Source organism: Mandrillus leucophaeus, unplaced genomic scaffold (genome assembly GCF_000951045.1).
Source record: "Mandrillus leucophaeus isolate KB7577 unplaced genomic scaffold, Mleu.le_1.0 Scaffold541, whole genome shotgun sequence".
In the NCBI taxonomy this organism is placed as follows: domain Eukaryota; kingdom Metazoa; phylum Chordata; class Mammalia; order Primates; family Cercopithecidae; genus Mandrillus; species Mandrillus leucophaeus.
The window spans coordinates 720,614-747,647 of record NW_012105820.1 but is presented as its reverse complement, the minus strand read 5'-3'; the positions used below and the strand labels follow the sequence as shown (position 1 = coordinate 747,647).

Below are 27,034 nucleotides of genomic sequence, written 5' to 3'. Positions count from 1 at the left end.
CTTCTAGGAAAAACCATTTCAGCTCATCCCTACTCCATGAAAAATCACACAAGTTTTTCCAAACAGATAATGAATCATTAGCAAAATCTTCCTTTAATTTTAGGCTTAAAGTTATTTTAGAAAACCCTTCTGTAGATTACAAACTACTGTCAGCAAATGCCAGGTTCCAAATAAGACACTTGACAAATTTCTAAATTTGTTAGCTAATTAACTTTTCAAATCATTCTGGATCTGTCAGATGCAATACAAATCAGGATTAATAATATAGTTTTAGAGTTTTAGTCCAAAAAAAGACCCACACATCTATGATTAACTAATCTTCAACAGAAGTACAAAGAGAATCCAACACAGAAATGACAGTGTTTTCAATAAATGACACTAGAACTAGGTGTCCATATGCAAAACAAAAAAAGAGCCTCAATCTATACTTTGAATCATAATAAACAATTAACTCAAAATGCACTGCAGACCTAAATGTAAAACTGAAAATGAAATATTCTAGAAGACAAAATACAAAAGAAAGTCTTTGTGACCACAGGCTAGACAAATATTTTCTTAGAGACAACCCAAAAGCACAATATATGAAATAAAAAATTGATAAGCTGGACTGGGAGAAAATATTTAGAGATTATTCCTTTTTTAAAAAAAAAAAAATGTGTTGATTTAGAATAACTAAGGGTCTTGCTACCACCCAGGCTACAGGGCAGTGGTGCAATCACGGCTCACTGACTTCCTGGGCTCAATTATTCTCCCACCTCAGCCTCCCAGGTAGCTGGGACTACAGGTGTGCACTAGCACACCTGACTAATTTTTGTTCTTTTTGGTGTATTTTTTGTTTTGTTTTGTTTTCGCTAGAGACAGGGTTTCACCATATTGCCTATGTAAATAAAATGAGAAGAGGCTGGTTCATACAAGACAATTTTTATTTTATTCAAGTTAACCATGGTAAAGACTGAGTTCTTTCACATCCTTGCTCTTGTCCACTGTGTTACCCAGGCTGTTTTCAAACTCTCGGGCCCAAGCAGTCCTGTTGCCTCAGCCTCCAGTGTAGCTGAGATTACAGGCCCAGTCTTTTAAAGGTAATTTGCACTGTTAAAATTATGCCCATTAAGGACATTTTTTTTGTAAAATGCTTTTCTCGAGACATTTTGTTAGACCGAACTCATAGGCAGAATTAAAAAAAAAAAATTTTTTTTTTGTTTCGTAAGAACTTTAATCTTACCTCTAGATATGTTATCTAGTCTGACAGCCTGGTCACAGGTGAGGAAAGGTTGTGCTAGCAATGTGTTTAATTTTTTAGTACATTGTGGCCCCTTTTATTAAAATATACTATTAAACACAAATAATACAAAAGTAAAATGGATATTCTTCAAAGTTCAGGCTATACTGTAACAAGCAAAAACTGAAAGAACACCCTTCTTTCTCTGTTTCATTTCTTAGAGGTAACCATTGTTTTCAGTTTACCATTCAGTTTTTTAGTAAAGTTTAAAAATTTTTAAATATACATGCTATTTGGAAGAAGTGCTTTAGAAATACTGAATATGAGTTTATTGTAATTATTCACTTTGGTGTTGTTTATACAGATAAACAGACTTTATTTTTTCAAGTAGTTTGAGGTTCACAGCAAAGTTGAGCAGAAAGTAAGGACACGGCCTCCTGCACATTTGTTATAACACATTTCCTACAATAGATGAAAGGTTCACTCTTGGTGTAGTTCTATGCGTTTTGACAAATGCATAGTGACATTTATCCATCATTATAGCATTCACTGCTCAAAAAGACCCCTGGTGTCCACCTGTTCATCCTTTTACTTTCTTCCCCTCAAATTCCTGGCAACTACTGATCTTTTTACTGTTTCCGTAGTTTTGTCTTTTCTAGGATGTCCTATGTTTCCAATCGTTATGGAGCCTTTTCACATTGGCTTCTTTCACATATTCTTGAATATGCATCCAAGGTTCCTCCATGTCTTTTCCTGGCTTGATAGCTCATTTCTTTTTAGTGATAAATAATATTCCACTGTCTGGTATATATATCACAGTTTACTTACCCATTCACCTACTGAAGGACACCTGAATTGTTGCCAAGTTTTGGCAATTATGAATAAAGAATGCTGTAAATATCAGTGTTTTAGTTTTTGTGTAGACATGAATTTTCAGCTCCTTCAGTTAAATACTAAGGAGTGTGATTGCTGGATTGAATAGTAAAAATAGGTTTAACTTTGTAAGAAACTGCCAAACTGTCTTGTCTTCTCTTTCTCTTGACGGTGTCTTTTGCAGAGCAGGGGTTTTAAATTTTAATGAAACCTAACTTACCAATTATTTCTTTCATGGGTGTGTCTTTGGTTTTCCGTTTAAAGTCATCACTAACCCCAATGACACCTAGTATTTTATTTTTACTTGGTGTCCGTGTCATTGTGATGAGACATTTATTTTAGGGGTAGGAGGAAAATGTTTTGTGCTTCACTACCAGGAATTACTGTGATTGCTGTGATTACTGTGATTGTTTACTTTTGTGGGAGTTGATGGTGTTTATGTTTTTGCGTTAACATTAAAGAAATCAATCAGCCTTTTTAATAGGGTAAATTTAATTCAGCTTAAATCTGCAAATTTGTGGGATTTTAGACCAAGAAATGACATGAAAGAGTGTCTCGTTCGAGCTCATTTTACAAATAAAGGCACAAAGAATGAGGAATACGACATGATTTGCATGAGGTCATACAGTGAATTATTAATGAAGACAGGACTTAGAATTGCTGAACTGAGGTGAAAGATGTATTCATAATTTTTCTTGTATAATAAATACTTTTGATAAGTGTTTATTTCTTATTCTTTTTGACTTGGTGTTGTGGCTCCTAATTTTTAAAACGGCAAGTTTTAAAACAGTGAAAAATATAGTTTTTGCACTTTTCAAGGAATCTATGATCTAGTGGGAAATATGTCCAGAGACATGGGCTTCAATCAGTGTTGCTCAGTGGAAAGGGACAAACCTTCAGAGATAGGTTCAGAGGACGTAACAGCGCCACCAAATAGAGGCAATCGGCGGCGGTGGCCTTCAGCCGAATATTAAAATACACAGAGATGGGGGAGGCAAGCAGGGGTGGGGTGAGAAGGGTGGGTGCATTTTAAGTAGACAGAAAGTGAAGCAAAAGCTGGGAGGTGAGGAAAGAGCTTTGTACAGCTGCTGTCAAAGAAGCAAGTGGCCAATCCAGCATGGCCTGCTCCAAGTACCTTTCAGCTGGGGTTACACTGCTAGAATTCCCTTTCTGCCACCATTGGGTCCACTGTTAGGCTAATGATGTTTGTCTCATCACAATATAAATACTTTTTTAAAGGCACTAAACATTGTTCTCATAAGGACGGGGTCATTCTTTCCACAGTTGCCTTCTTCAGTTGACCTCTCTTAGAGCCATTTGCATTCTAAGACTTATCTGACCTCATCAAATTAAGAGCTATGGTCCCCCACTAAAGGAATTTCAAACGGCTGGACATAATTTTTTTGGACAGAGGGACCATCCACTGAAAGTACTTGGCCTTGAAAATCTTTATAGGTAACAAATTTGGCTAGGTGACATTTGGGGTTTTTTTTGTTTTAAGACAGGATCGCACTGTTACCCAGGCAGGAGCGCAGTGGTGCAATCACGGCTCACTGCAGCCTTGAACTCCTGGGTTCAAGCCATCCTTCCACCTCAGCCTTTTGAGTAGCTGGGACTACAGGTGCGTACCACCACATCGGCTAATTTTTGTTACAGAGATGGGGGTCTCACTATGTTGCCAGGGCTGGATGAGATGTTTTTTGAGAAGTGGTCACATTTGACACCAGTACACTTACCACATTTCCTGCACAAATCCTAGCCCGCACTCCTCCTGCCCCATTGCCCTCCAGCAAGCAGTCATAATTAAGTTCTACAGGGAACTTAATAATAACTTCCCAAGGGAAGGGGAAGCTGGGAGGAGCACAGAGCACCCACCTAACCCACCCCAAGGTAAATTAAAAGGTACCACCATACCCTTAAAGCCATAATGGGTGGAGGGTGGGAGCAGTGCTGCCAGGCCTCTCCAGCTGTGCAGTGTGCCAGCCTAGCCAGGCCTCTCCTGGGCCCTGGGTTTGGTCTGAAGACCTTGCGCAGGAAGGCGTTGCTCTGCCCTAGGGATAGAAGACTTGGCCTGGGGTTGGGCATTAGGATACCAGGGTTCCAGTCCCTGCCTTGTCACTCTGTGACCTGGGACAAACACCTCTCTGAGCCTCAGTTTCCTCATGAGGTGTTAGGCCTGGATTATCTTTAAAGGCCCACCCAGCTCTTCATGTTTGTTTTGTTTTTGTTTGTTTGTTTTTTGAGACACAGTCTCGCTCTGTCACTCAGGCTAGAGTGCAGTGGTACGATCTTGGCTCATTGCAACCTCCACCTCCCAGGTTCAACTGATTCTCCTGCCTCAGCTTCCCGTGTAGCTGGGACTACAGGCGCACACCACCATGCCTGGCTAATTTTTGTATTTTTAGTAGAGATGGGGTTTCACCATGTTGGCCAGGCCGGTCTTGAACTCCTGACCTCAGGTGATCCACCCACCTCGGCCTCCTAAAGTGCTGGGATTACAGTCCTGAGCCACCGTGCCCGGCCTTTTTTTTTTTTTTTTGAAGACAGAGTTTTGTTCTGTCACCCAGGCTGGAGTGCAATCGCACTATCACGACTCACTGCAACCTTCTGCTCCCAGGTTCAAGCAATTCTCCTGCCTCAGTCTCCTGAGCAGCTGGGACTAGAGGTGTGCACCACTATGGCTGGCTAACTTTTGTATTTTCAGCAGAGATAGGGTTTCACCATGTTGGCCAGGCTGGTCTGGAACTCCTGACCTCAGGTAATCCACCTGCCTTGGCCTCTGCTGGGATTACAGGCGTGAACCATCGTGCCCAGCCTTCATGTTCTCATTCAAGTGAATGGTTTGGAGAAGGGAGAGAGGAGCTGTACACAAAAGTCCCCCTTATCCTTGGGAGAACATGTCCCAAGACCCCCAGTGGAGGCCTGAAACCATAGGTAGTACTGAACCATATTGTTTTTTCCTATACATACAAACCTATGATAAAGTTTAATTTACAAATCAAGCACAGTAAGACATTAACAATAAAATAGAACAAGTATAACAATATACTGTAATAAATGGTATGTGAATGTGATCGCTCTCAAAATATCGTACTGTACTATAGATCTTAGCAACCTCAGCATTTTTTCCTAAGTCAAAAATCTCTACTTTTTCACATAAAGGAACTTTATGGTTTCTCATTGGCATATCTGAATTGTCACATCACTACCACTGTACGTTAGGGCCTTTGAGAGGAGTCTCACTGTTGCAGAGGCTGGAGTGCAGTGAAGTGATCATAGCTCACTGCTGCCTCAAACTCCTGGGCTCAAGGGATCCTCCCAACTCAGCCTCCTAAGTAGCTGGGACTATAGGCACGCTACCATGCCCAACTAATTTTTTTTTAACAGATGGGGTCTTGCTATGTTGCCTAGGCTAGTCTTAAACTCCTGGCCTCAAGGGATCCTCCTGCCTCCACCTCTCAAAGTGATTACAGGTATGAGCCACCACGGGTTACTTGAACACAAGCACTGCAATACCTCAATGGTCAATTTGATAACCAAGATGGCTACTAAGTGACCAATACGAGGGGAATGGGAACAGAGTGGAGTCTGAAGAGCAAATTGCCTTTAAGATTTATGTTGTGAACAAAATGGCCTCTCTCCTCAGGTGACCTAAGGTTTCCCAGGCATTGGCTTTTTTTTTTCCCCTGGGAAAAAAGCAGCAGCTAATTCTGAGTCCTCCCTCCTAAGCCCCTGGTAGAGTGTTCTCTCCATGGAGACAGGCTCCCCCCTCAGAGCAGGACAAACAGCACTGAACACCCCTGCCTTCCTCTGGCTGTCGGCTCTGGGATCCTGGGCAAGGCTGACCTGAGGCTCAGAGGACGCCAGAACTGTGTGTCGTCACAATGCTCAGCCGCCCATGCTGTTTATCCCCTGCTCCCCACCCAAGGACCTCCACATCTCTCCTCCTGTGTCTCCTTCCAACCTGCTCCTCCTCCTCCCCAGCCAAACCCCTCCACTGTCACCTCCCCCAGTAACTGGCACTTAGCTGAGGACTCAGCTTCCCTACAGCCCTCTCCAGCACAGGCTATTCGCGTTCTCACACTCTTCAAGGTCAGGATCAGCAGCCTCCCAGCTCCCCAAGGCCTTGTCCACACAGTTTCCCCTCCACTGTCATCTCATGCTCACCTTCCTTCTAGTTACTCCCCGTGTGCAGTGGCATTTTCGCCACCGTCTCCCTGGGTGGCCTTCCCTTGACGTCATCTCCAAAGACCTTACCCTCCACTCCATTTCAGTCGCACACTCCCACGGGCAGAACCTCTACCTGACCCCAGGAATTCAGGTATTGCACGCCCTCCTCATAAGCTCCCACCCTTCCAGCCCAGTGACTTCCATCATGCTGGCACGTGTTCCTCAGCAGGCCTCAAACCCATTCACTCCTCCACTGTCTTACAGCCCCCTTTGGCCTCACCTCTCCCTCTCCCCCTACCTAGCTTGAACTGCAACCTCCAGCACCTCAATCACTCTTGTTCAACTCTTCAAAACCACCTTTCGTCTTTCTGAACCCAAACTCTGTAGGGGTCCAGCAGCCTTCTTCCGGGTAGACCCTGCACTAGAGAAATGCAAAGCACACAGCCTGAGAGATTGGGGCCTCCGGGTCAGCGGCTCTCTCACCTCAGCTGGGTCTTCAACACTGCCACAATCCCTCTGTCCTAGCCCATAGCGTCCCAAGGGAAGGGGCAGCTGGGTGGAGCGCAGAGCACCCACCTAACCCACCCCAATCCTTCCATCCTCTCCGCCTCCTCCAGGGCTTTGAGCCGCATTTCTTGCTCTTCTCGAGTAGGGGCAACCTCTCCCATTGTCCAAACTAAACTAGCTCAAGTCTTTCTCACCTGAAAAATAAACTCTCGAGTGCCTCTCTCCAGCTACTGCCCCATGTCTCCTCCCCTTCGTGTTTACACTTCCTGCCTCCATTTCCCCACTTTGTCACTCCCTGGCTCCTGCCCCCACGACACAGCTGTTCCCCACAGGGCCACAGGTGGGCATCACTCAGTGTTGACACGGCTGCCCCTCCCTGTGACATCGTCTCCTGCTAGTCCGCTCCTATCTCAGTCCCCTCCTCCCATGACCCAAGGCTGGAGCTCCCCCGGGATCTCTCCCAGGCCCTCTGCTCGCCATCAAAGGCGGATGCCTCACAAGCCTACCTCTCCAGACAGGCTCACCCAACTGCCTCCTCCAACCAACGCTGCAGCCCACTCAAGGTCCACGTAGTCCAAGCTGCATTCCTTCCTCGCACTCCCTTGCCCTGTGTCCCCTCTTAGCAAATGGTAGCCTCGGCGATCCTGCCCCGAGACAGGCCTACGCCCAGCGTGGAGTTGAACATCAGTATTTGCTGAACGAGTGAACGAATCCTTGACCTTTCCTCATGCTCCACAGCCGGTGAGGATTCCTGTCCATTTTACTGCCTCCTACGTCCCTCGAGTCCTCCCCTCTGCTTCTTTGTTCACCGCGGCCGGCAGCCTCCCCCGACCCGCAACCCCGGCTGGGCCGGGAACCTGCGCCGCGGCGCTCGTGCCCCGCTCTGCGACCCCTGCTCCGTGACGCCCGCACTGCACGGGGGCACTGCGACCCAGAACAGGCGCTGGTCACTAGTACACGAACAGAGCGAGCGAACGGAGCCATGATGGAAGGGAGCACCGCCGGCAGCCGCCCGGAGACCAGGATACCACCGAGCCAGCACGGAAACGTAGGGCCCGCCCTTGCATCCGCGATCTGCACTGCGTAGCCGCGCGCCGAAAGACGTGACTAAGCCACGCCCACGCGGCGCTCCCGGTGGCCAATGGAAACGGCTTACGAGACGCCTTCTCCACGCGCTATACTTATACGGACCAATGGATGCGCCCTGCTGGGAATACCGCCCTCTGTCCGCGAGCCTCCTCTTCTCGCCAGCCAATGGGAGCGGCATGCATAGCCCTCGAGGGGGAGGGGCGGCGACCGAGGCCAGTGGGTCCGGGAAGGCGCGCGGACTTGGCACCTCTTCTCACGTGGGCCGGTCCAGGCCCAACCGACGGACGATGGGGGTTCCGGCAACCAGGCGCTGCGTGGAGTGGCTGCTGGGCCTCTACTTTCTCAGCCATATCCCCATCACCCTGTTCATGGACCTGCAGGCGGTGCTGCCGCGCGAGCTTTACCCAGTCGAGGTGAGGGGCGCCCGTCTTATCCCGGCCCGCCGAGGCTTTGCCGCGCGCTGCGTCCACAGGGCCTTCACCTCCTCCGCGCTCGCGCACCCTGGGTTCCAGTTCTGCCGCCTCCCTTGGGTCCTGTCGCCTCCCTCGGGTCCTGCCCATGCCTCCCCAGCTCCTAACCCTAAAAACTTTAGCTCTGTGTTTTCCTCGGGCTTTGTCTCTATCCCAGACCCTTCTCCCAAGCGGCAGGGGCGAACGCTTTGTTTCCTTTAAAGTCACTTCTTCCCTGGGTTTAAGGTTTCCCTCGATTCCACCTCTGGCCGGTTGTCAGTGTCTGAGGGAAGTAGTCTGGATGAAGTGGTGTCTAAAGCCACATGTTAGGTTTGCTTTAATCTTTTTTTTTTTTTTTTTTTTTGGAAGGGCTTTAAAATACCAGTCTGATCCCAGAGAAAAAGTCCAAGTAGAAACAGACCTGTCTGAAGGTTTAGGACCTTGGTTGGTGCAGCTGGGGCGTTCACAGATCGTCACTGCTTCAAGGTCAGGTTCCAGCAACTTCCAGAGCTCGAGAGTAAATTGCCATCTTTTCAGTTTGGCTCTTCAATATTGGGTTCGAGTAACAATGATCTCCCGAGTAAAAACAAGGTGAAAATCCCGATTTCGTGGTTGTTGGAGAGCATTCTTTTAACCCCAAACTCTGCTTTATTGCTTTGTTTTTTTCTTCCAAGCTACAGTTTTAGTTTCCCGGTTCGTTGGGTTTTTTTCTCGTATCTGGACCCTGTGACCTTCTTCCATGGATTCCTGTCCTCAGTTCTGTTTCTGCAACTTATCTAGAACTGTAGGCAGGACTGACTTGTCTACCTGAAGATTTTATTTTGCCTCTGTTTCTCCTTAAATGCTTTTTCTCTGCCGAGGAAAAGTTCATTACCTGAGGGTCATGAGCTCCCAAAAATGGGTGCAAAATGTGTATGCCTTTGTTTCCTGGAAGGAGAATATAGCTCCCATCGACTTTTCAAGGGACCTAACTCTCCCAAAAAGGCCATGGTTCAAGAATGTTCCACCACTCCCATAAGTCACTCTTTTGTTTCCTTCTAGAACCAAACACAACGGGAAGACCTCTGGCCTCCTTTTGCGTGGGAAAAGCGTAGGTAGTATGAGGCAAGGTGCGGTCTGGGGACTTGGTTCTTCCAAGAACTGGTGGTGACTTGGGCGGGTCAGGGCTCTGTATCCTCAGCTGTTGAGAGAGTTGAGTTAAATTATAAGCTCAAACGTATACAGGGTGGGTTCGTTTTCATATTGCTGTTGTAGTTACCACAAATATAGTGATTTAACAGATTTATTTGTTTACAGTTCTGGAGGCCAGAAGTTCACAATGAAATCTTACAGTGCTCAAATCAAGGCAGGGCTCACTCCTGAGGGCTCCAGGGGAGAATTTGGTTCTTGCCTCTTCCATTTTCTGGTGGCTGCCAATGTTCCTTGGCTTGTGTTCACATCCCTTCAATCTCTGCTTCAGGTCATCACATTGCCACACTTTCTGTAGTCAGAGCTCCCTCTGCTTCGCTTTTATAAAGACACTTGTCATACATTCAGGGCGCACCAGATAACCCAGAAAATCTCCCATCTCAAAATCCTTATTTACATCTGCAAAGTCCCTTTTGCCAAATAAAGTAACAGTCACAGGTTCCAGGGATTAGGATGTGTTTATCTTTGGGGGTCACTATTCAGCCTACTACAGGGCCAGATAGTACAGACTCTTCCTGAAAACCGAAGAGGTCATCGCAGCCGTGCAGTAACCATTAATTGCCCTAAAGAAAGGAAAATCTACTACAGTGTTGGCCTGTGGTTTTTGAAACCTGTATGGCCAGCAATACTCAGGCAGGCTGCCTGTTTACAATCTCTGGTGTTATAGGACCTTTTAATACTTCATAATTAGCCTGCTACTCCATGTAGCCATTCCAGACTTCACAGCTGTTGGTTTCTTTATCCTTCCTGGATGTGCCATTCCCACAAGCCCATCTTGCTCACCCCTAACAAAATACACTTAGAAGGTGCTCAGCATCATATCATAAAGATCCCATTTAAATGTTTAAATTTGATAAAATTTCCTCAGTCTTTTTTTTAAGAAACAGGGTCCTTTGTCACCCAGGCTTGCAGTGTTATGATGCAGTCATGGCTTACCACAGCCTTGAACTCCTGAGCGTAAGAGATCCTCCCACCTGTCTCCTGAGTAGCTAGGACCATAGGTGCACACCTGGCTAACTTTTTATTTTTTGTAGAGATGATGTCTTACTATGTTACCCAGGCTGGTCTTCTGGGCTCAGGCCATCCTCCTGCCCCAGCCTCCCAAAGTGCTAAGATTACAGGCGTGACCGACCATTCCCAGCATCAGCTTTATTTTTTTAATCCTGACTTACTGCAGAAGGCCCAAGGGTCAGTGCAGGCAGCATCTGGCCAGAACCTGTGTGTGAGATGTGATGTTAGGCATTAGCACAGGGGCATCCTGGTTGTGTGCTGTATCTGTGTGTGTGATTATGTTTGAAGGCATTAGCACGGGGGCATCCTAGCATGGAAGGTCTGTGCCTCCATTCTTGTTGCTTTGGTGTAGGAAATGCTGATTTTGTTACTTCTCTATGGGGCAAATAATAATAAAAGCCTTGAATTATTCTCACATTCTCTTTGAAAAACGCCAAAATTTAACGTCTGTTGTTTTCTTCCCAAAATAGAAGGAATTTTTCCTAGAGCTAAAAGCCTGTAGGAGATCACCTAGTGGTTGGGCTGAAATTTGCAAAATAAATTTTTTTTCTTGGATTGCATCAAATCACTGCTTGGAAAAACTCTTATTTTTTTAAATTTTTCTTTTTTTTTTTTCCTGAGACAGTCTCTGTCGCCCAGGCTGGAATGCAGTGGTGCGATCTCAGCTCACTGCAACCTCTGCTTCTCGGGTTCAAGCAATTCTCCTTCCTCAGCCTCCCGAGTAGCTGGGATTACATGTGCATGCCACCACGCCCAGCTAATTTTCATATTTTTTTTAGAGACAGCATTTCACCATGTTGGCCAGGCTGGTCTCAAACTCCTGACCTCAGGCGATCTGCGCCTCCCAAAGTGCTGGGATTACAGGTGTGAGCCACCGTGCCCGGCCTGGAAAAACTCTTATTTTATTATGAAACAGGAAGAATTTAGTTTGGATACGAAAATGGAAAGGAGAGGATGGGAAGTGTTTTGTAGTATCATTTGCAGCTGGATAACATTGCTTCTGGTAAAAATAAGGAAAAACAAGTGAGCATCTGGCTCTGAAATCAGTCTGTATTCCCATTCTAACTTACAGAAGTACAAGATTGGTGAGTGGGAACCCCTGGTTTAGAGAGCATGTGTGCAGACCAGGTGCATCTTTTAATGGATAACAAGGGTGAGTTGAGTCAAATGTGAGTCAGGTATAAATGTAAACAGTTTCATTACCTTTATTGGGGAGGTCATAGCTAATAATTTTTAATGACCAGTTGTGAGCTGTGATTTTAATGGGATTAAACTTGAATATCTCCAAATATGTATTAATTACATTCAATTAAGTAATCATTATGTGCTAGCCATTATTTTAAAGACTACATATATTAAGTCACTATCTTACCAATAGTGAAGTAGGCACTATTATTGGCTCTGTTTTATTGATGGGGACACAAGTGTAGGGAGATTAAAGGCCTTGCCTAAAGCCAGGCACTCTGCCCCAGGTCCTACCCGCCTCACCTGTCTGCCAGGTGCCTGGGCTTTCTACTCTCCTACTCACAATTAGTCCCAGCCTCATTCTGGCATCAGGTGGCAGGTATATGACTGTGTAAGATGGTTGGTTACGATTATGATAATTCATTATTACGATATCTGGGTGATAAGGTTTTTTAAATTTCGCTGATCTCATCTTGTAGGCCTTAGAAATTAAAGTGCTATACGAGTCTGCCTCAATTTACAAAATAGTTGGATCAGAAAGGTTGTATGCAAATTGAATAGAAAATGAGGTTCAAATAACCAGAATGCCTTTTTTTTTTTTTTTTTTTTTGAGATGGGGTCTCGCTCTGTCACCCAGGCTGGAGTGCAGTGGCTCTATCTCAGCTCACTGCAAGCTCCCACCTCCTGGGTTCAAGCGATTCTCCTGCTTCAGCCTCCAGAGTAGCTGGGAATATAGGCGTGTGCCACCACACCCAGCTAATTTTTGTATTTTTAGTAGAGACGGGGTTTCACCATATTGGCCAGGCTGGTCTCCAACTCCTGACCTCAGGTGATCCACCTGCCTTGACCTCCCAAAGTGCTGGGACTATAGGCATGAGCCACCGGGCCTGACCCAGAATGCCTCTTACATTTTGCAGTCAGGCCGGGTGCGGTGACTCACACCTGTAATCCCAGTACTTTGGGAGGCTGAAGCAAGAGGATCACTTGAGCCCAGGAGTTCAAAACCAGCCTGGGCAATGTGGCAAAACCCCATCTCTACAGAAAATTAGCTGAGTTTGGTGGTGCATACCTGTAGTCCCAGCTACTGGGGAAGCTGAGGTGAGAGAATCATCTGAGCCCAGGATGTTGAGGCTGCAGTGGGCCGAGATCAAATCACCATACTCCACCAGCCTGGGCAACAGAGACTGTCTCAAAAATAATAATTTTACAGTCAATCTTTTAAAGCAGGTAGTTTCATCCAGTATTTTTAAAAATCTAAAAAGCAAAAAAGGGATCTTAAGAAAACATCTAGTCCAAGTTGCTTATTTTATAGATGAGGAAATAGAACCCTGGAGAGGGACAGTGACTTAGCCTTTGTGTTTCCTATCAATTCAATCCTATTCAAACCACATTCCCATCCAGAAAAGTGCTTATGAATTTCAATTTCAAATTAAGTACAAATTTGGAGATCCTTTGGTCAATAAATTGGTTATCTAGCCAGAGCCTTTCTGAAATCAAAAATATGCTAACAGGATATTTGTTTCTGGATGTTTGCTTAAAGTGCTCTTGCAGCAGTGGGGCTTCTATTTCACAATAGTGAGCCTTTATCTTTTGATTAAAAATTAACAGGAAAAATATTCTTGGATTTTCCATTGTAAGATAAATTCTTACCCTGGAGTTGCCTTTATTAATCATAATATCAAGACTGATTTGTCTTTGAAGGCCTATGTGTCAGGACAATGCCTCATCTAGGAGGTAAAATGTGATGTTACAGACGTTTAGTAGTCCACATAGAGCCAAGAGCACTAGGCTTTGGGCTCCTATAAAAGCCCAAGATGGGCAGCCTTAAACTCTGCTTCTTTTCTCTGCCTGTAGCCAGGTCAGCATGGATCCACATCCTTTTTATTTGACAGGGTAATTAGAAGCGTGGGGCCCAAGCTAGAACTGAGACGCTAAAGCCCTGCATAACCAAGAAGCTACTAGGTAGTTTGTAGTTTGGGGCAGAGTTTGTTCTTCCACTAAAATTCTGTCTCCTAAAAACCAAAAATTAGAATTAGGCGAGTTAAGAATGATAAGGAACTTGTTTGCCATATTGGAATTAAAGTGTCCAAAATTACATCGCCACAGAGGTTAGATTTACCTCCCCTTTCACTGCCACCCCCACCCCCAGAAAAGAAGAGGGAAATTCATTTCTGCATTTGAGGGAATCTGGCCTTTGGAGCTTGGTGTGTAGTTGCCATTGCAAACGGGAAAGTGTCAGGATGGTTTTCACGTTTGTTTTTTTAAACAAAGAATGATATTGTTGGCAGAAATGTCACATTTGTTCATTCAGCGAACACCCTGAGTGCCTACTAAGTGCCAGATACTTATTGTTGCTCCTGACAGTGGCCAACACATCTGGATGTGTTATCTTGGAATTATGAACAGATGCTGGGTAGCACAAAGAAGGGGCTGGAAGAGTTAAGAAAACTTCACAGAGAAGGGAACATTTGAGTTAGGGATAGTAAGTTTTTATTAAATGACCATCTAGGCTGTGTCACAAAAGCCAGCTGGACATGCCATCTGCTGCTGGGGTTGGGGGTGCTAATTAATGACAGGCTCCTCCAGTGTATTTTCAAATGAGCTAGAACCGAGCCTGTTGAGGCCAGGTGGCTGTAATTCATCACGATCATTTTCTTTTTCAGTTTAGAAACCTGCTGAAGTGGTATGCTAAGGAGTTCAAAGACCCGCTGTTGCAGGAGCCCCCAGCCTGGTTTAAGTCCTTTCTGTTTTGCGAGCTTGTGTTTCAGCTGCCTTTCTTTCCCATTGCAACGTATGCCTTCCTCAAAGGTTGGTAAATGGTGGGAAAATCCCATTTTTACCCAGAAATCAGGTCCCAGAAATCTTTTGGGGAAGTATCTCCAAAGGGAAGGGGATGGTCCCCATAGTTTGTGGGAGGATGCCGTAGGATCTGGGGGAAATAACCAGGGTAAATCTTGTAAAGGGACATTAGTGTGGCTCAGGTTCATGTCTGTGGTCAGTGGGGCTGCACGGCTGCCTCAGTCTAGAAATCCCTTGCATACACATGAAACCTGAGACCACTTAAACGATGAGCTTGTTCCCTTTTGTTTTGTTCCCCAACAGAATTAATTTCTCTTTTTGTTGGCTTTTATTTCTCTGTGTTGGATAGTATCATACTGACTTATAAGCTGTAGCATCAGGCTAATCCCTAACGTGCTTCTCATTTTAAAATTATTCTTAGTGTTCTTATAATCAATGCTTTTTAAAAAAGGTGACCACACACGTGTACTTGATAACGAAGCTAGAACCGCTGAAAATGCTTGTTTCCCATTGGCATCCCCTGGGGTCACTGAATCTGCCTCCTGATCCTCTCACCTATATATATTTACTGAACAAACAGATGCCATGGGGCAGGGATTTCCCTCCCCTGGAATTTTATCCCACACAGGTTTTAACAGGTAATGGCGGTTTTATTGCCCTAGAGTTTTGCTGAGTTATGTTCTGAGTTATATTCTTGGTTCTTCAGCGAGCTGTCAGCTGTCACATAAATCTGCATGTTGGGCAGTGTGGCACATCCAGGTTTCCAGTTCTGAGTTTCCACTGGGAGAAGGGAGTAGAAGAAAGCAGGCAGGCAGAGACAGTGGGAAGGTCATGGACACCTTTGAGTCATGAACAGACCTAACCATTTTTCTTTTCCCCTGACTACCTCAGGAAGCTGCAAGTGGATTCGAACTCCTGCAATCATCTACTCCGTTCACACCATGACGACCTTAATTCCAATACTCTCCACATTTCTGTTTGAGGATTTCTCCAAAGCCAGTGGTTTCAAGGGGCAAAGACCTGAGACTTTGCATGAACGGTTAACGCTTATATCTGTCTATGCCCCCTACTTACTCATCCCGTTCATACTTTTAATTTTCATGTTGCGGAGCCCCTACTACAAGTATGAGGAGAAAAGAAAAAAAAAATGAAGGAAACAACCACTGGCTCAGGGTAGAGATGCCTACAGGGTGGTTGCTTGTTGGATACAATACAAGGAACACTGCTCAGAATCCACATCTTCAGCAGCATTTGAACCACTGGCAGCAATGCACAAGAGCAAGATGGTGTCAGGAACCACGTCAAACCCTCACCTTTTTTTTTTTTTTTTTAAAAAAAAAAGACAGTCTCACTCTGTTGCCCAGGCTGGAGTAAAGGGCAGTGGCATGATCTCAGCTCACTGCAACTTCTGCCTCCTGGGCTCAAGCTATCTTCCTCAGCCTCCCAAGTAGCTGGAACTGCAGGCGTGTACCAACACGTATGGCTATTTTTTTTTTTTTTTTTTTTTGTGGAGACGGGGTTTTGCCATGTTGCCCAGGTTGGTCTCGAACACCTAGGCTCAAGTGATCGGCCCACCTCAGTCTCCCTGAGTGCTGGGATTACAGACGTCAACCACTGGGCCCAGCCCAAACCTTCACCTTCTAAGGGCTCTGGGATGAACAGACCGATCAGCTTGAGAGTGGGCAAAGGGGTGTGGGCTAGGTTATAAGGAAGTAGTACCAAATACCTGTGTGCCTGAGTTCCACCGCAAGATTACTAAAAGCAGGACCAGACCAGAAACTGCTAAAGAACATGGCCTGTTTGACATGTTCATGAGTCACCTGACCTACAGCATATATGCTTATTATGACTAAACCCTCCACACCTGATTCTCAAGAGTGTTATCACCTGTCAGCAAAATGAACAGTATATTTTGGGCCATTTTAAATGTGAAATTTTGCCTCTTTAATGTTAATTCAAAACTATATCAATGTTTTCTTGTCCCCACCTCTAACCCAAGGAAAAAAGAAAAAATACTATGCAAAGAAGTTTAAACCTAGTTTTCCTTAAGGGTCAGCCCAACAATGACTTTCAGTCAGAAATGGATTAAACTGGAAAATGTTTTTGTTGCTGTTGTAAACAGATCGTCCTGGAAGGTTTTTGTTTGTTTGTTTGTTTTTAAGTTAGTTTATTCTATTTCTAAATCTTAGTCTTCCACATTTCTAGAAGCCACCTGACACAGGTTCCTGTATCTGAAGTCTAGCATCTCAAGGCTGATCTGGAAGTGTGCTAGTATGCTTCCTAGTGGATAACTTAATCCTTTAATACACTTCAGTGGTTCCCATCTTGTTCTCAGAAGGGAAGGTGGCTACAGCCAGGCATAACATCCACTGTGTGCATAGAGGGTCCTTCACGTTGATGCTTGGCATTCCATCAGCTTTCTCTAAGTCTCTGCTCAAGTCCAACCTTAAAATGATGTTAGACAACAGGTCCCAGTCAGTTCCCTCTATTTCCACCCATTTTGCTCACAAGCCATATTGGTCTGATTAGTGGTACTGTCTGACTCACATGTGTGATCCAAATAAAGGTAGCTGCTGACCACTGCCTGGTTTGTTTTGTGGACGGGGGATAGAGAATCCAGGGTTCTCTCACGAGGGGTTAAACATATTTCAAGGGCAACAGGAAAAAAAGGTACATCAAGCCATTTGAAAACAAAAATGTATTCTTCCAAAGCTTTGTGAATTTACAAAAAAAGGATGAAAGTTTACAAACTGCTTAGTTCCAATTAAGCATAAGAAGTGAGAACGTACACTGTAGGGCCACCAGCAGCAGCTGTGCACTGATGTTTAAAACTGGCTCCCCCAGACTTGTAGTGCTGTCTTCAGGGGGCTGCGTTCCTTACACGCCACCTCTTGTGACAGGTCATTGGTCAAGCCGCTGGAATGCTACAGAGGTTTTTTTGGTTTTGAGGGGCTTTTTTTGTTTTGCCTTCCTACTATAAAAGAAATTTTCAGTTCATTTCTGAAAAATAAATTGGTCAATAAATTCATTTTGTTCTGCTTCTACTTTACACAAAGCTTCATATTCAACCCGATACCTGAAAAACAAAATTGTTAGAGGCCCTAAAAAAAAGATGAAGTAAACCACAGACTTAATTCTTCTAGAGAAGGATATAGAGGTTTAAATGATTTCAAGAAATGGTGTGAGTTCAGAATGAAGAAAGAAAGAGGCAAAGCCCTACCCAGAGCCACCCATGAGAAATCTCCAGCCCTAGGAAAGTCTTCTTTCAGAGAGCCAGCCAACTTCGTAGACCCTTTCATGCTCAAACTACTAGAGGTGGTTTGATACTAAGTTTTCTATTTCCTTCCCATCAAATGTAATTTTATTTTTAAAAATCTTCAAATCAGGATGACAAGTGAGATGCTATTCCTGGGAAAACAATGATGAAGAGTAAGGACAAGAAGTGATCACTCCAGAAGGAAGAGTGGAAATTCAGCTGTGTAAAGAACTTGCTTTACATCATGACTTCTTACCTTTCTAGCTGCATTTTCTTTTCTGCTATTAGTGCTTGAAGTTGCTGCTGTTGAGCTTCTCTCTGCTTTGCTATAGATTTGAGCAAGTTCCGAGCACCGATGGCCTACAGTATTGCCAGAGAAGGCCATGGCTTCATTAAAACCGTCTACAGCATCAAGTCCTCAAAGTGGGGAGGGGTCATCTGGGAGCTATGTCAGTCTCCGGAGAGGAAAAGAGAGTGGAGCCCCAAAGCTTTTAGGTTAAGTCAGAAGGATTAACCTACTGATCACAAAGTGCCTCAAGAACTTGACGGCAGCTTTGAGACAGGTCTAGGAGTATTCCTAGAGCCAGGGACACAGACACAATAGCACATTTGGTGGTGCCATTCAGCCTTGTGCCTTTCACCAATCATACTATGTACGCCTTCATTTCTTCATTTATAAAATAAGGATAAAGCCATCTACATCAGTGCTGATATGAAGATGAAAGGAGGCCAGGTGTGGTGGCTCACGCCTGCAATCCCAGCACTTTGGGAGGCCAAGGTAGGCAGATCACTTGAGGTCAGGAGTTTGCCTGACCAACATGGTGAAACCCCGTCTTTACTAAAAATACAAAAAAAAAAATGGCTGGGTGCAGTCGCTCACACCTTAATCCCAGCATTTTGGGAGGCTGAGGCAGGTGGATCACCTAAGGTTGGGAGTTCGAGACCAGCCTGACCAACATGGAGAAACCCTGTCTCTACTAAAAATACAAAATTAGCCAGGCGTGGTGGCGCGTGCCTGTAATCCTAGCTACTTGGGAGGCTGAGGCAGGAGAATCGCTTGAACCCTGGAGGCGGAGGTTGCAGTGAGCCAAGATCGCACCCTTGCACTCCAGCCTGGGCAACGAGAGAAAACTCCATCTCAAAAAAAAAAAATACAAAAAAGTAATCTGGGTGTGTTGGTGCACACCTGTAGTCCCAGCTACTTGGGAGGCTGAGGTGGGAGAATCTCTTGAACCTGAGAGGTGGAGGTTGCAGTGAGCCGAGATTGCGCCACTGCACTCCAGCCTGGGTGACTCTGTCTCCAAAAAAAAAAAAAAGATTAAAGGAAATAAAGACTGGCGTAAGTTCAGTAGGTTAAGTGGACTAGAAGTTATTAAAATCTTTTTTTTTTTTTTTTTTGAGACGGAGTCTCACTCTGTCGCCCAGGCTGGAGTGCAGTGGCCAGATTTTTTTTTTTTTTTTTTTTGAGACGGAGTCTCACTCTGTCGCCCAGGCTGGAGTGCAGTGGCCAGATCTCAGCTCACTGCAAGCTCCGCCTCCCAGGTTTACGCCATTCTCCTGCCTCAGCCTCCCGAGTAGCTGGGACTACAGGCGCCTGCCACCTCGCCCGGCTAGTTTTTTGTATTTTTTAGTAGAGACGGGGTTTCACCATGTTAGCCAGGATGGTCTCGATCTCCTGACCTCGTGATCCGCCCGTCTCGGCCTCCCAAAGTGCTGGGATTACAGGCTTGAGCCACCGCGCCCGGCCTTAAAATCTTAAATGAAAACTCACCCACCCACCCCTCTAAACAAATCAAGAGGGAAGAAAGATGAGAGGGTAGTAAACTAGGGTCCCAGGCCAAGACGTAGGCAGAAGACATGCTGATCTTACCTTCATCTTTTCATTTTCTGCTTCTTTTGCAAGTTGATCAACAAGCTCAATTAAACCACCAACTATTTTCTGAAACTGGCCAATTTCTTTCAGAAAAAGAACAAAAAATAAAATATTTCCTCAGTCTCATCACTGCCCTTCGGTAGAGTGCTGAGGCAGTGCGAGGGCAGAGCTGACTGCCCCTTCTAATTTGTGTCAAAATAGTTTGGTGTGAGCCAGGCATGGTGGCGAGCACCTGTAGTCCCAGCTACTCAGGAGGCTGAGGTGGGAGGATCACTTGAACCCAGGAGTTAGAGGATGTGTGATCATGCCTGTGAACTGCCACTGCATTCCAGCCTGGGGAACATAGCGAGACCCTGTCACTTAAACACTTTGGTGCCTATTGGCCTGTCTCCTACCCTTGGTCTGAACCTAGAGAAGGGTGGCCAGCTGGACCAGGACATACCCGGACCTTGTGTCCCCACTGAGCCAACCAGCTGCTATGATCTCACGCTATGAAAGCACTAGGCCCTTGCTGGGCTCATCCTCCAGACAGACCCCAACCCTGCTTCCCCAGGAATGACAGGAAGCACTGTTGTTCACAAAAGGGCAGCCTCAGGACACAAGCGCTGCCTCTGGACTAGCTACGGGTATGACACCAGATTTCAATTAACAGTGGGGATGGGGGCTTCCCACTTGTAACCACAGAAAATAGAGAGCTCACAGCATTAAGTGCCTAATCTCCTGCTCACTTTCTCCAATGTCCTGGATGTGACGGAAACACAACTTACTGAGGGAAAACTAAGGCCCAGAGAGGTGTGTGCATGGCATATCAGTCACAGAAGGTTAGTGACAGAACCCAAGCTACCTTTCACTAATCAAGCTCTCTCCACAACCTAGGAAGCCCCCAGAAAGCTCAGAAATCCCTTGCTCTAGCTAGATCGGGCTCTGTACTGAATGCATTGGGCTTACTTGGCTGCTGGGACAGGAGGCTTCCTGAAGATTTCTAGCCAAAAGATGACTTCAGTAAGTCTGTTGAGCTGCTTCTAGAAACTTCACTTATCACTTCTAACTCCAAATAACAGAGAACCTGCCACTAAGAAGACTTCCTCTGAAGAAATCAAATCAGGAGTACATAATTCTATTTCTCACCCCCAAGCCATGGTTATGTTCCCAGAAAGTTTAAGGTTTCTAAGAGCAAGAAATGAAAGATGGCATCTCTAAAAACACCCTCCCCATCCCAGTGTTTGGTTTGACTGGTGCTCTGTTGGGGACACATGAGAGCACGAGGGCAGGCAGAGAAGGGTGGCACATGGGAACTCACAGATGCCAGATTCGACCTCCAGGGAGCCAGCAGCTCCACTGTGGCAGGGCCAAGATGAGCCTGGGGTACAGTTGGAATGGCAGCTCAAAGCTGAGTGACACGGTATCTCCCCAATACTCACTGTCCACAAAGTCTTTGCACTCTTCCTTCAGCTCTATGGTCTGCTGGGTAACCTCTGGGTCCAACACCCGCAGCTTGTTCAGTTCATCAAAGTGCAGCCCTGCTTCACCCAGGATGTCCTTGGCCATGGCTGCAAAGAAACCAGCCCAATTCCTCATCACTTCCTAGCCACCCAATGAAATGCCTGCTGCCAAGCCAGCCCTGTTCCTGCCCTTGGACACCAATGCCAAAAACCCAGATGTTCCAAAGGCTCCCCATTCCCTCTGCCACCACCTCTCTGAGCCTCACCTGTTTCCCATCCAGACTTCCTAGAGGAGTTCTGCTCTGAAGGAGTGACAGTGGCAGTCAGGAGGAGGTGTGTCATAGGAGCAAGGGTCAGGAAAGAATAAAGTCCGCTTGCTTGTCACAGGCATCGTTCATTCAACACACATTTCTTGAGTGCCTACTACATGCCAACACTGCTAGATGCTGGGGGTACAAAGATGAATGCAACACGGTGCCCGCCCTGAAGACACATAGTTCAGCTGGAGGAAGACAGACATGGAAACTGAAAAATCACACTGTGTTAAATGCTTGTTTAGAAATATCAGTAAAGAGCCAGAGGAGGACAGAGCCGTTAAAGAAGGAGTGACATCTGAACTAAGTTGTGAGCCATAAGTGTATTTACTTTATGTATCACCAGTTATGTACCCAAAAGCATATGAGAAGGCTTCTCAAATACACATACTGGAACAACACAAAAACCAAATAAAAGAAATCTGGGTGAATTAAAAATTATAGTTAAAAAATACAAAGTCAGGAGTAAGAATATTACTCAAAATGTATGCCTGCCTGAATTGGGAATCAAAGTTGGGTTATTCTCTTTCTAGCAGAAAACACAAAAAGGAATGAAGTATCAGCAAGAACATATCAAGGCAGCAGGCCAGGGATAGGTATTCCAAGCAGAGAAAACAGCATGAAGTCACTGAAAGGACCTACCCCGCCTAAGGATGAAAGGAAAAAGGATGGAGCTGAAAAGGTGAGCTGGAGCCAGACCAGGAAGACCCGTATGCCAAGCTAAAGAGTTACGATTTTTTCTGTAGGCAACAGAGAACTAACAAAGATATCTTCTCCCTTTCCAAGCCACCTTGCATTTCTGTTCCAAAGGATGCCTCAATTCTGGGAAAGAAATACTGAAAACTCACCCTCGTTCTAGCTCAAACACACACACACGCACACACACACACACAAAATTAAAAATAGACATCATATGACCTGTTTAAAAAGGGAGGCAATGCTAGTTACATCTAGCAATTAGCTGCTATGCCAATTCTAAAACCCAGGTGCTCCAAAGTCTACCATCACTTGGACCTGCACCAGCCCCTTCCCTCTACCCCCACTGCCCCCAGCCTCAGCTGTTTCCCTCGTGGCTTCCTTAGAGAAGTCCTGTTCTGAATGGGGTGATTCTGGGGGTGGCTGTCTAGGGCAGGTGTGCCACAAGAGGAGCAATGGTTCGAAAATAATCAAGTCTCACTGTTTCCAGAACTTCTGGGTCTTTTGTTGTTGTCGTTGTTGTTTTGAGAAGGAGTCTTACTCCATTGTCCAGGCTGGAGTGCAGTGGCATGATCTCGGCTCACTACAACCTCCACCTCCTGGGTTCAAGCAATTCTCCTGCCTCAGCCTCCTGAGTAGCTGGGATTATAGGCGCCTGACACCTTGCCCAGCTAATTTTTGTATTTTTAGTAGAGACGGGGTTTCACCATGTTGGCCATGGCTGGTCTTAAACTCCTGACCTCGTGATCCACCCACCTCAGCCTCCCAAAGTGCTGGGATTACAGGCATGAGCCACCGCACCCGGCCAGAACTTCTGGTTTTTAAGAGGACCAGAAATCCAATATCTCAATGTTGGTATGTAATTCAAAACTTTTAAGTAAGGGGGAGAACCCACATCCAACACTGCATGGGCCAACTAATACGTGTCTATGAGCTGTCTGTAGAGGACTCTAGCCTTTGGCCTCACTGGAATCCACTGATGTAAGTGAGCTAGCATCATCCTTTTGAAGCACTGTGTTCATCTGTAGCTTCCTTAAAATAGGGCTTTTTAAAAAGATCTGGCCAGTGCAGTAGCTCATGCCTATAATCCCAGCACTTTGGGAGGCTGAGGTGGGAGGATCACTTGGGCATAGGAGTTCGAAACCTATGGCAATGTGGCAAAATACCGTCTCTACAAAAAATTTTTAAGATAGCCAGGGCTGGTGACATGCGCCTGTAATCCCAGCTACCTGGGAAGGTGAGCTGGGAAGATCGCTTGAGCCCAGGAGGTGGAGGCTGCAGTGAGCTGTGTTCACACCACTGTACTCCGGCCTGGGCAACACAGTGAGACCCTGTCTCAAAAAAAAAAAAAAAAAAAAGGCTTTCGCAGCTACAGGTCATTAATCTGACCAGCTGCTCCAGAAAGATTCGAGCAACATGAGGGAGCAAATATCTGCTTCAACTTCCACTCCCTTCCCTGAGAGCACGCATTTATCCAGAAACATCCACTGAGTCCCTGCTCTGGGGACAGGCTAGTGAAAACAATGCCTCTGGACAGATGGTAAACAAATAATCACAAATCGTGGTATTAGTATAAGGAAAAGTACATGGTGCTATGTGAAGTGCGGCAGGACACAGTTCATGGCTGGCGGAATGGAGGGGAGTGCCTACAGAGGCCTTCTGAAAAAATGACACTTAAACAGACCTAAAGACTGTCCAAAAGTTTGTCAAGTCAAAGGGAAGCAAGGCATTGCAGGCAGAAGGAAACACATACGCGAAGATCCTGAGGCAACAGGAAATTTGATGCATTCCGAGAACTGAGACTGAGCAAGAGAAGGGAACAGAATGAGGCTAGACACGGAGGCAACAGCTGGATCACGGAAGGCTCTGAAAGACGCAGTAATGAGCTTGGATTTTATCAGAAGGGTAATGGGCAGCCAGAGAGTTCTCAGCAAACCAACAAAATCAGACTTAGATCATTCTTGCTTAGCCTGGAGAACGGATTGGAGGGAACAAGAAAGGGCAAGGCCCCAACTACCTTCTTGTTCACCACTCTAACCCTAACACCTAGCATGGTGCCCACACATAACTGGCACTCAGTAAATGTTTGCGGAATGAATGACCGTGGAAACAGGAGACCATTACAGTAACCAAGGCTGGCAGCTGAAGACAAGTGTTCCGAGTTGAGATGTTTTGTAAGTCGAGGTGATTGGGGCTTAGTAATGGACTGACTGAATGTGGGGGTTTTGGAATAAGAGAAAAACAAGTCAGGCATGACTCCCATGAATCTGGCTTGGCCCACCTATCTGATTGGAGGGGCTGGCTTAAAGAGATAGGTAAGATGGAAGAAGGGGTGCAGGGAAAGAGTTCACAGATTCTCTACCAACTCCCATCACACGCGTGTCTGAGCATCTGAGCAACACCTGGCCCAAGAGCTGGGACTAAGCTCCCTGAGCATGACGCGGTGGCATAATTTGTGCGCCCAGGCTCTCCCAGATGCATGCGAGGCACTGCGAGCCGACTCTTTACTATGTAAATTCCCCGAATTTATCTGAGCCCCAGTTTCCTCGTAAGATCGTGGCAAGCATTAACGCGTCAAACTCCAGGCCTAACCTGGGTGTGAAAGCGCCCCCTGAGAGTGGGGCGGAATTCCCACGTCTCTCTCCGCCCGGGCTCTTTCCTCAGGACGCGGGCCTGTCAGGCTCCTCTCGCCCTTGGTCCGCCCGCATCCCCCGACCCGAGGTCAGCCTACCTGCTGGCCCCGCGGCGGCAGCGTGCTGCAGCCTAGGCTGATGTAGACAGACAGCTTCTCCCGGGTCAGCGGCAGCGGGTACCCAGTCAGCCTGCCACGGCCGCTGCCACGGCTACAGAACCTGTTTACCCATGACGTCACTACCTTCCTGACCCCGGAAGCACTTACAGCCCCGAATCCACAGAGGTTGCTGGGAAACAGAGGCCCGAGGGGAGGTCGGGCCTACAAGACCCAGAAGCCTTAGCACCGGCAAGGCGGCCGGAAGTGGCTTTCCTCTCTCCGCGAAGACCCTCGGGGGATTCCGCCTCCACCCTTTCCCGGATAGAGCGCTATGCATGCAGGGACTTGTAGTCTCAGGCTCCCCGACCGGCGGGGCTGGGCCGCACTTCGGGCGGAGTCGGCGAGCGCAGGATGTGAGCTCACAGCCTGGGACTGCTGGTGGGCAGGCGGCTGCAGGCTAGGGGCGGCTCGGAGTCCACTGGCCACCCAGCTGAGAGGAGAGGCGCCCCCGGGGACGGTGAGAGCCGGGCCCGCAGATGCCCTCGGGGAAGGGATGGACGGCCCCTGCTGGTGTATAGCGAGCCCGGCCGGGTCCTGGGGAAAAGGCGCGGGCGGCGTTGGGGAAAAGGAGAGCTCTGATCTCCCACGGAGGGTGGGCGTGAGAATCGGTGTGGGTTTCTCGGTAGTGAGGAGTGGCCCGGGCTAGAGAAGAGCCCACACCGGCCACATTTCCCAGGATTTTTTGGGTGACGCTTAACCTTTACACCTAAGGTTTCTGCTAGATCCGCCCACTCTAGACCTCAGCTTTCCCCGCGCCGTCCTCCGTGTCTGACGGATTTCTGGGTCCTTCTTCCTTTTAGACCTCTCCTCTTTCTACAGCCGCGGCTGTTTGCCCTTTGTTCTGCCTGGGTTCCCATTAGCTTCGTTGCGTGAGCCATGGATCCGCCCCTAGCCCCAGGCATCCCCAAATATCCACACACAAAGTGCGGAAGGAAGAGCACTGTGGCTATCAGTGGAAACTTCATTCTCACTGGAATTACTTTCTGGGGCGTCACCTGCCACAGGATTCCTGGAACCCATTGGTCTGGGCGGAATCTGATTGACGTCATCCAGGGGCTCAAAGCAATTGCTTTGTAGGAAAGGAATAGATTAACTCTGGATCCGCCGACCTCTCTTGGCAGGCCTATCCTTTGAGCTCCTTTGCATTGACAGAACATGTATGTATGCTTTCTTTGATCCTGGGAAAACTAGGGCTAGACACAAAATACATCGGGAACTTGCTAATGCCTGTTAGGGAGGTGGATTTATTCCTTTGAGGTGGGCGGAAGAAGGGAAGGTGATCTCATACCATTCTAGTGTTTCTTAGTCATTGGCAGCCTCCTGGTGAGGGTTCACCTCCCATACCCAACCTCTGTGGCAAAGGAAAGAGTCTCCCAGACAAGCCGCCAAAGGAATTCACTGCTTCACACAGCACCCACGCTGGCCGTCCACTTCCTTGGACATTCTTCCCAGGGACTTACCTAAATCTTTTCAGGGACAATTTCAATCTAACAAACTGACATATGTTAAATACTTAAAATGTGCATGGCATTGTGCTAAGCACCATTAGGGGAACACAGCAGTGAACTTAGGAAACCAGTGCCCTGCTTCTGGGTTGCACTTACAAGAGAGGAGCAACTGTAAACTCCTGCATGTAATGAGCATTCAGTGAAATCATTCCACTTTTTCTGTCTCCGTTATTACCAACGTGGTCCAGGCCCGCCGTCATCTCTTCTTGCCTAGACTACAGTTTCCTCTGGTCTTCCCACTTCCTCTCTTGCATCTTTACAATTCATTCTCTACCCAGCAGCAGTTATCTTTTCAAAATACACTACAAGCAAGTCAGATCATATCACTCCTCTGCCTGCAACTCTCCAATTGATTCGTATATTATATAGCAATAGGCCAGGCGCGGTAGCTCACGCCTATAATCCCAGCACTTTGGGAGGCCAAGGCGGGCGGATCATCCGAGGTCGGGAGTTCAAGACCAGTCTGACTAACATGGAGAAACCCCATGTCTACTAAAAATACAAAATTAGCTGGGCATGGTGGTGCATGCGTGTAATCCCAGCTACTCAGGAAGGCTGAGGCAGGAGAATAGCTTGAACCTGGGAGGCGGAGGTTGCAGTGAGCCGAGATCGTGCCACTGCACTCCAGCCTGGGCAACAAGAGTGAAACTCTGTTTCAAAAAAA

At 46.6% G+C, this 27,034-nt stretch overlaps 3 protein-coding genes across 11 annotated transcripts in view; 2 read left to right on the top strand and 1 right to left on the bottom strand.

Moving 5' to 3' along the window:
* The first annotated feature begins 8,006 nt into the window (after positions 1 to 8,006).
* Positions 8,007 to 17,070, top strand: TMEM97 (transmembrane protein 97). 2 transcript variants are annotated; one of them, XM_011997534.1, is made up of 3 exons: positions 8,007 to 8,271; positions 14,355 to 14,499; positions 15,382 to 17,070. In XM_011997534.1, the coding sequence occupies exons 1-3, from the start codon at positions 8,035 to 8,037 to the stop codon at positions 15,639 to 15,641; spliced, it is 642 nt and encodes a 213-aa protein (XP_011852924.1). In that variant the 5' UTR covers positions 8,007 to 8,034; the 3' UTR covers positions 15,642 to 17,070. The 2 variants fall into 2 exon arrangements, with proteins under 2 accessions (XP_011852924.1, XP_011852923.1); XM_011997533.1 differs by having other exon boundaries at positions 8,015 to 8,271; positions 14,360 to 14,499.
* Positions 17,071 to 17,169: 99 nt separating this feature from the next.
* On the bottom strand, positions 17,170 to 24,952 carry IFT20 (intraflagellar transport 20). Of its 7 annotated transcripts, none has more exons than XM_011997538.1 (6): positions 24,803 to 24,952; positions 21,328 to 21,563; positions 21,041 to 21,169; positions 19,617 to 19,702; positions 18,003 to 18,106; positions 17,170 to 17,898 (listed from the first exon to the last, which is right to left on the bottom strand). In XM_011997538.1, the coding sequence occupies exons 2-6, from the start codon at positions 21,401 to 21,403 to the stop codon at positions 17,868 to 17,870; spliced, it is 426 nt and encodes a 141-aa protein (XP_011852928.1). In that variant the 5' UTR covers positions 21,404 to 21,563; positions 24,803 to 24,952; the 3' UTR covers positions 17,170 to 17,867. The 7 variants fall into 7 exon arrangements, with proteins under 7 accessions (XP_011852928.1, XP_011852932.1, XP_011852927.1 ...); XM_011997542.1 differs by having other exon boundaries at positions 17,170 to 17,490; positions 21,328 to 21,363; XM_011997537.1 differs by lacking the exon at positions 21,328 to 21,563 and adding an exon at positions 18,933 to 19,044 and having other exon boundaries at positions 17,170 to 17,566.
* A 27-nt stretch (positions 24,953 to 24,979) lies between these two features.
* TNFAIP1 (tumor necrosis factor, alpha-induced protein 1 (endothelial)) overlaps positions 24,980 to 27,034 on the top strand; it is an 11,897-nt gene continuing 9,842 nt past the window's right edge. For both annotated transcript variants that reach the window (XM_011997532.1, XM_011997531.1), the window contains exon 1: positions 24,980 to 25,319. The gene's annotated coding sequence lies outside the window, so the exon portion shown is untranslated. The remainder of the gene's footprint in view (positions 25,320 to 27,034) is intronic.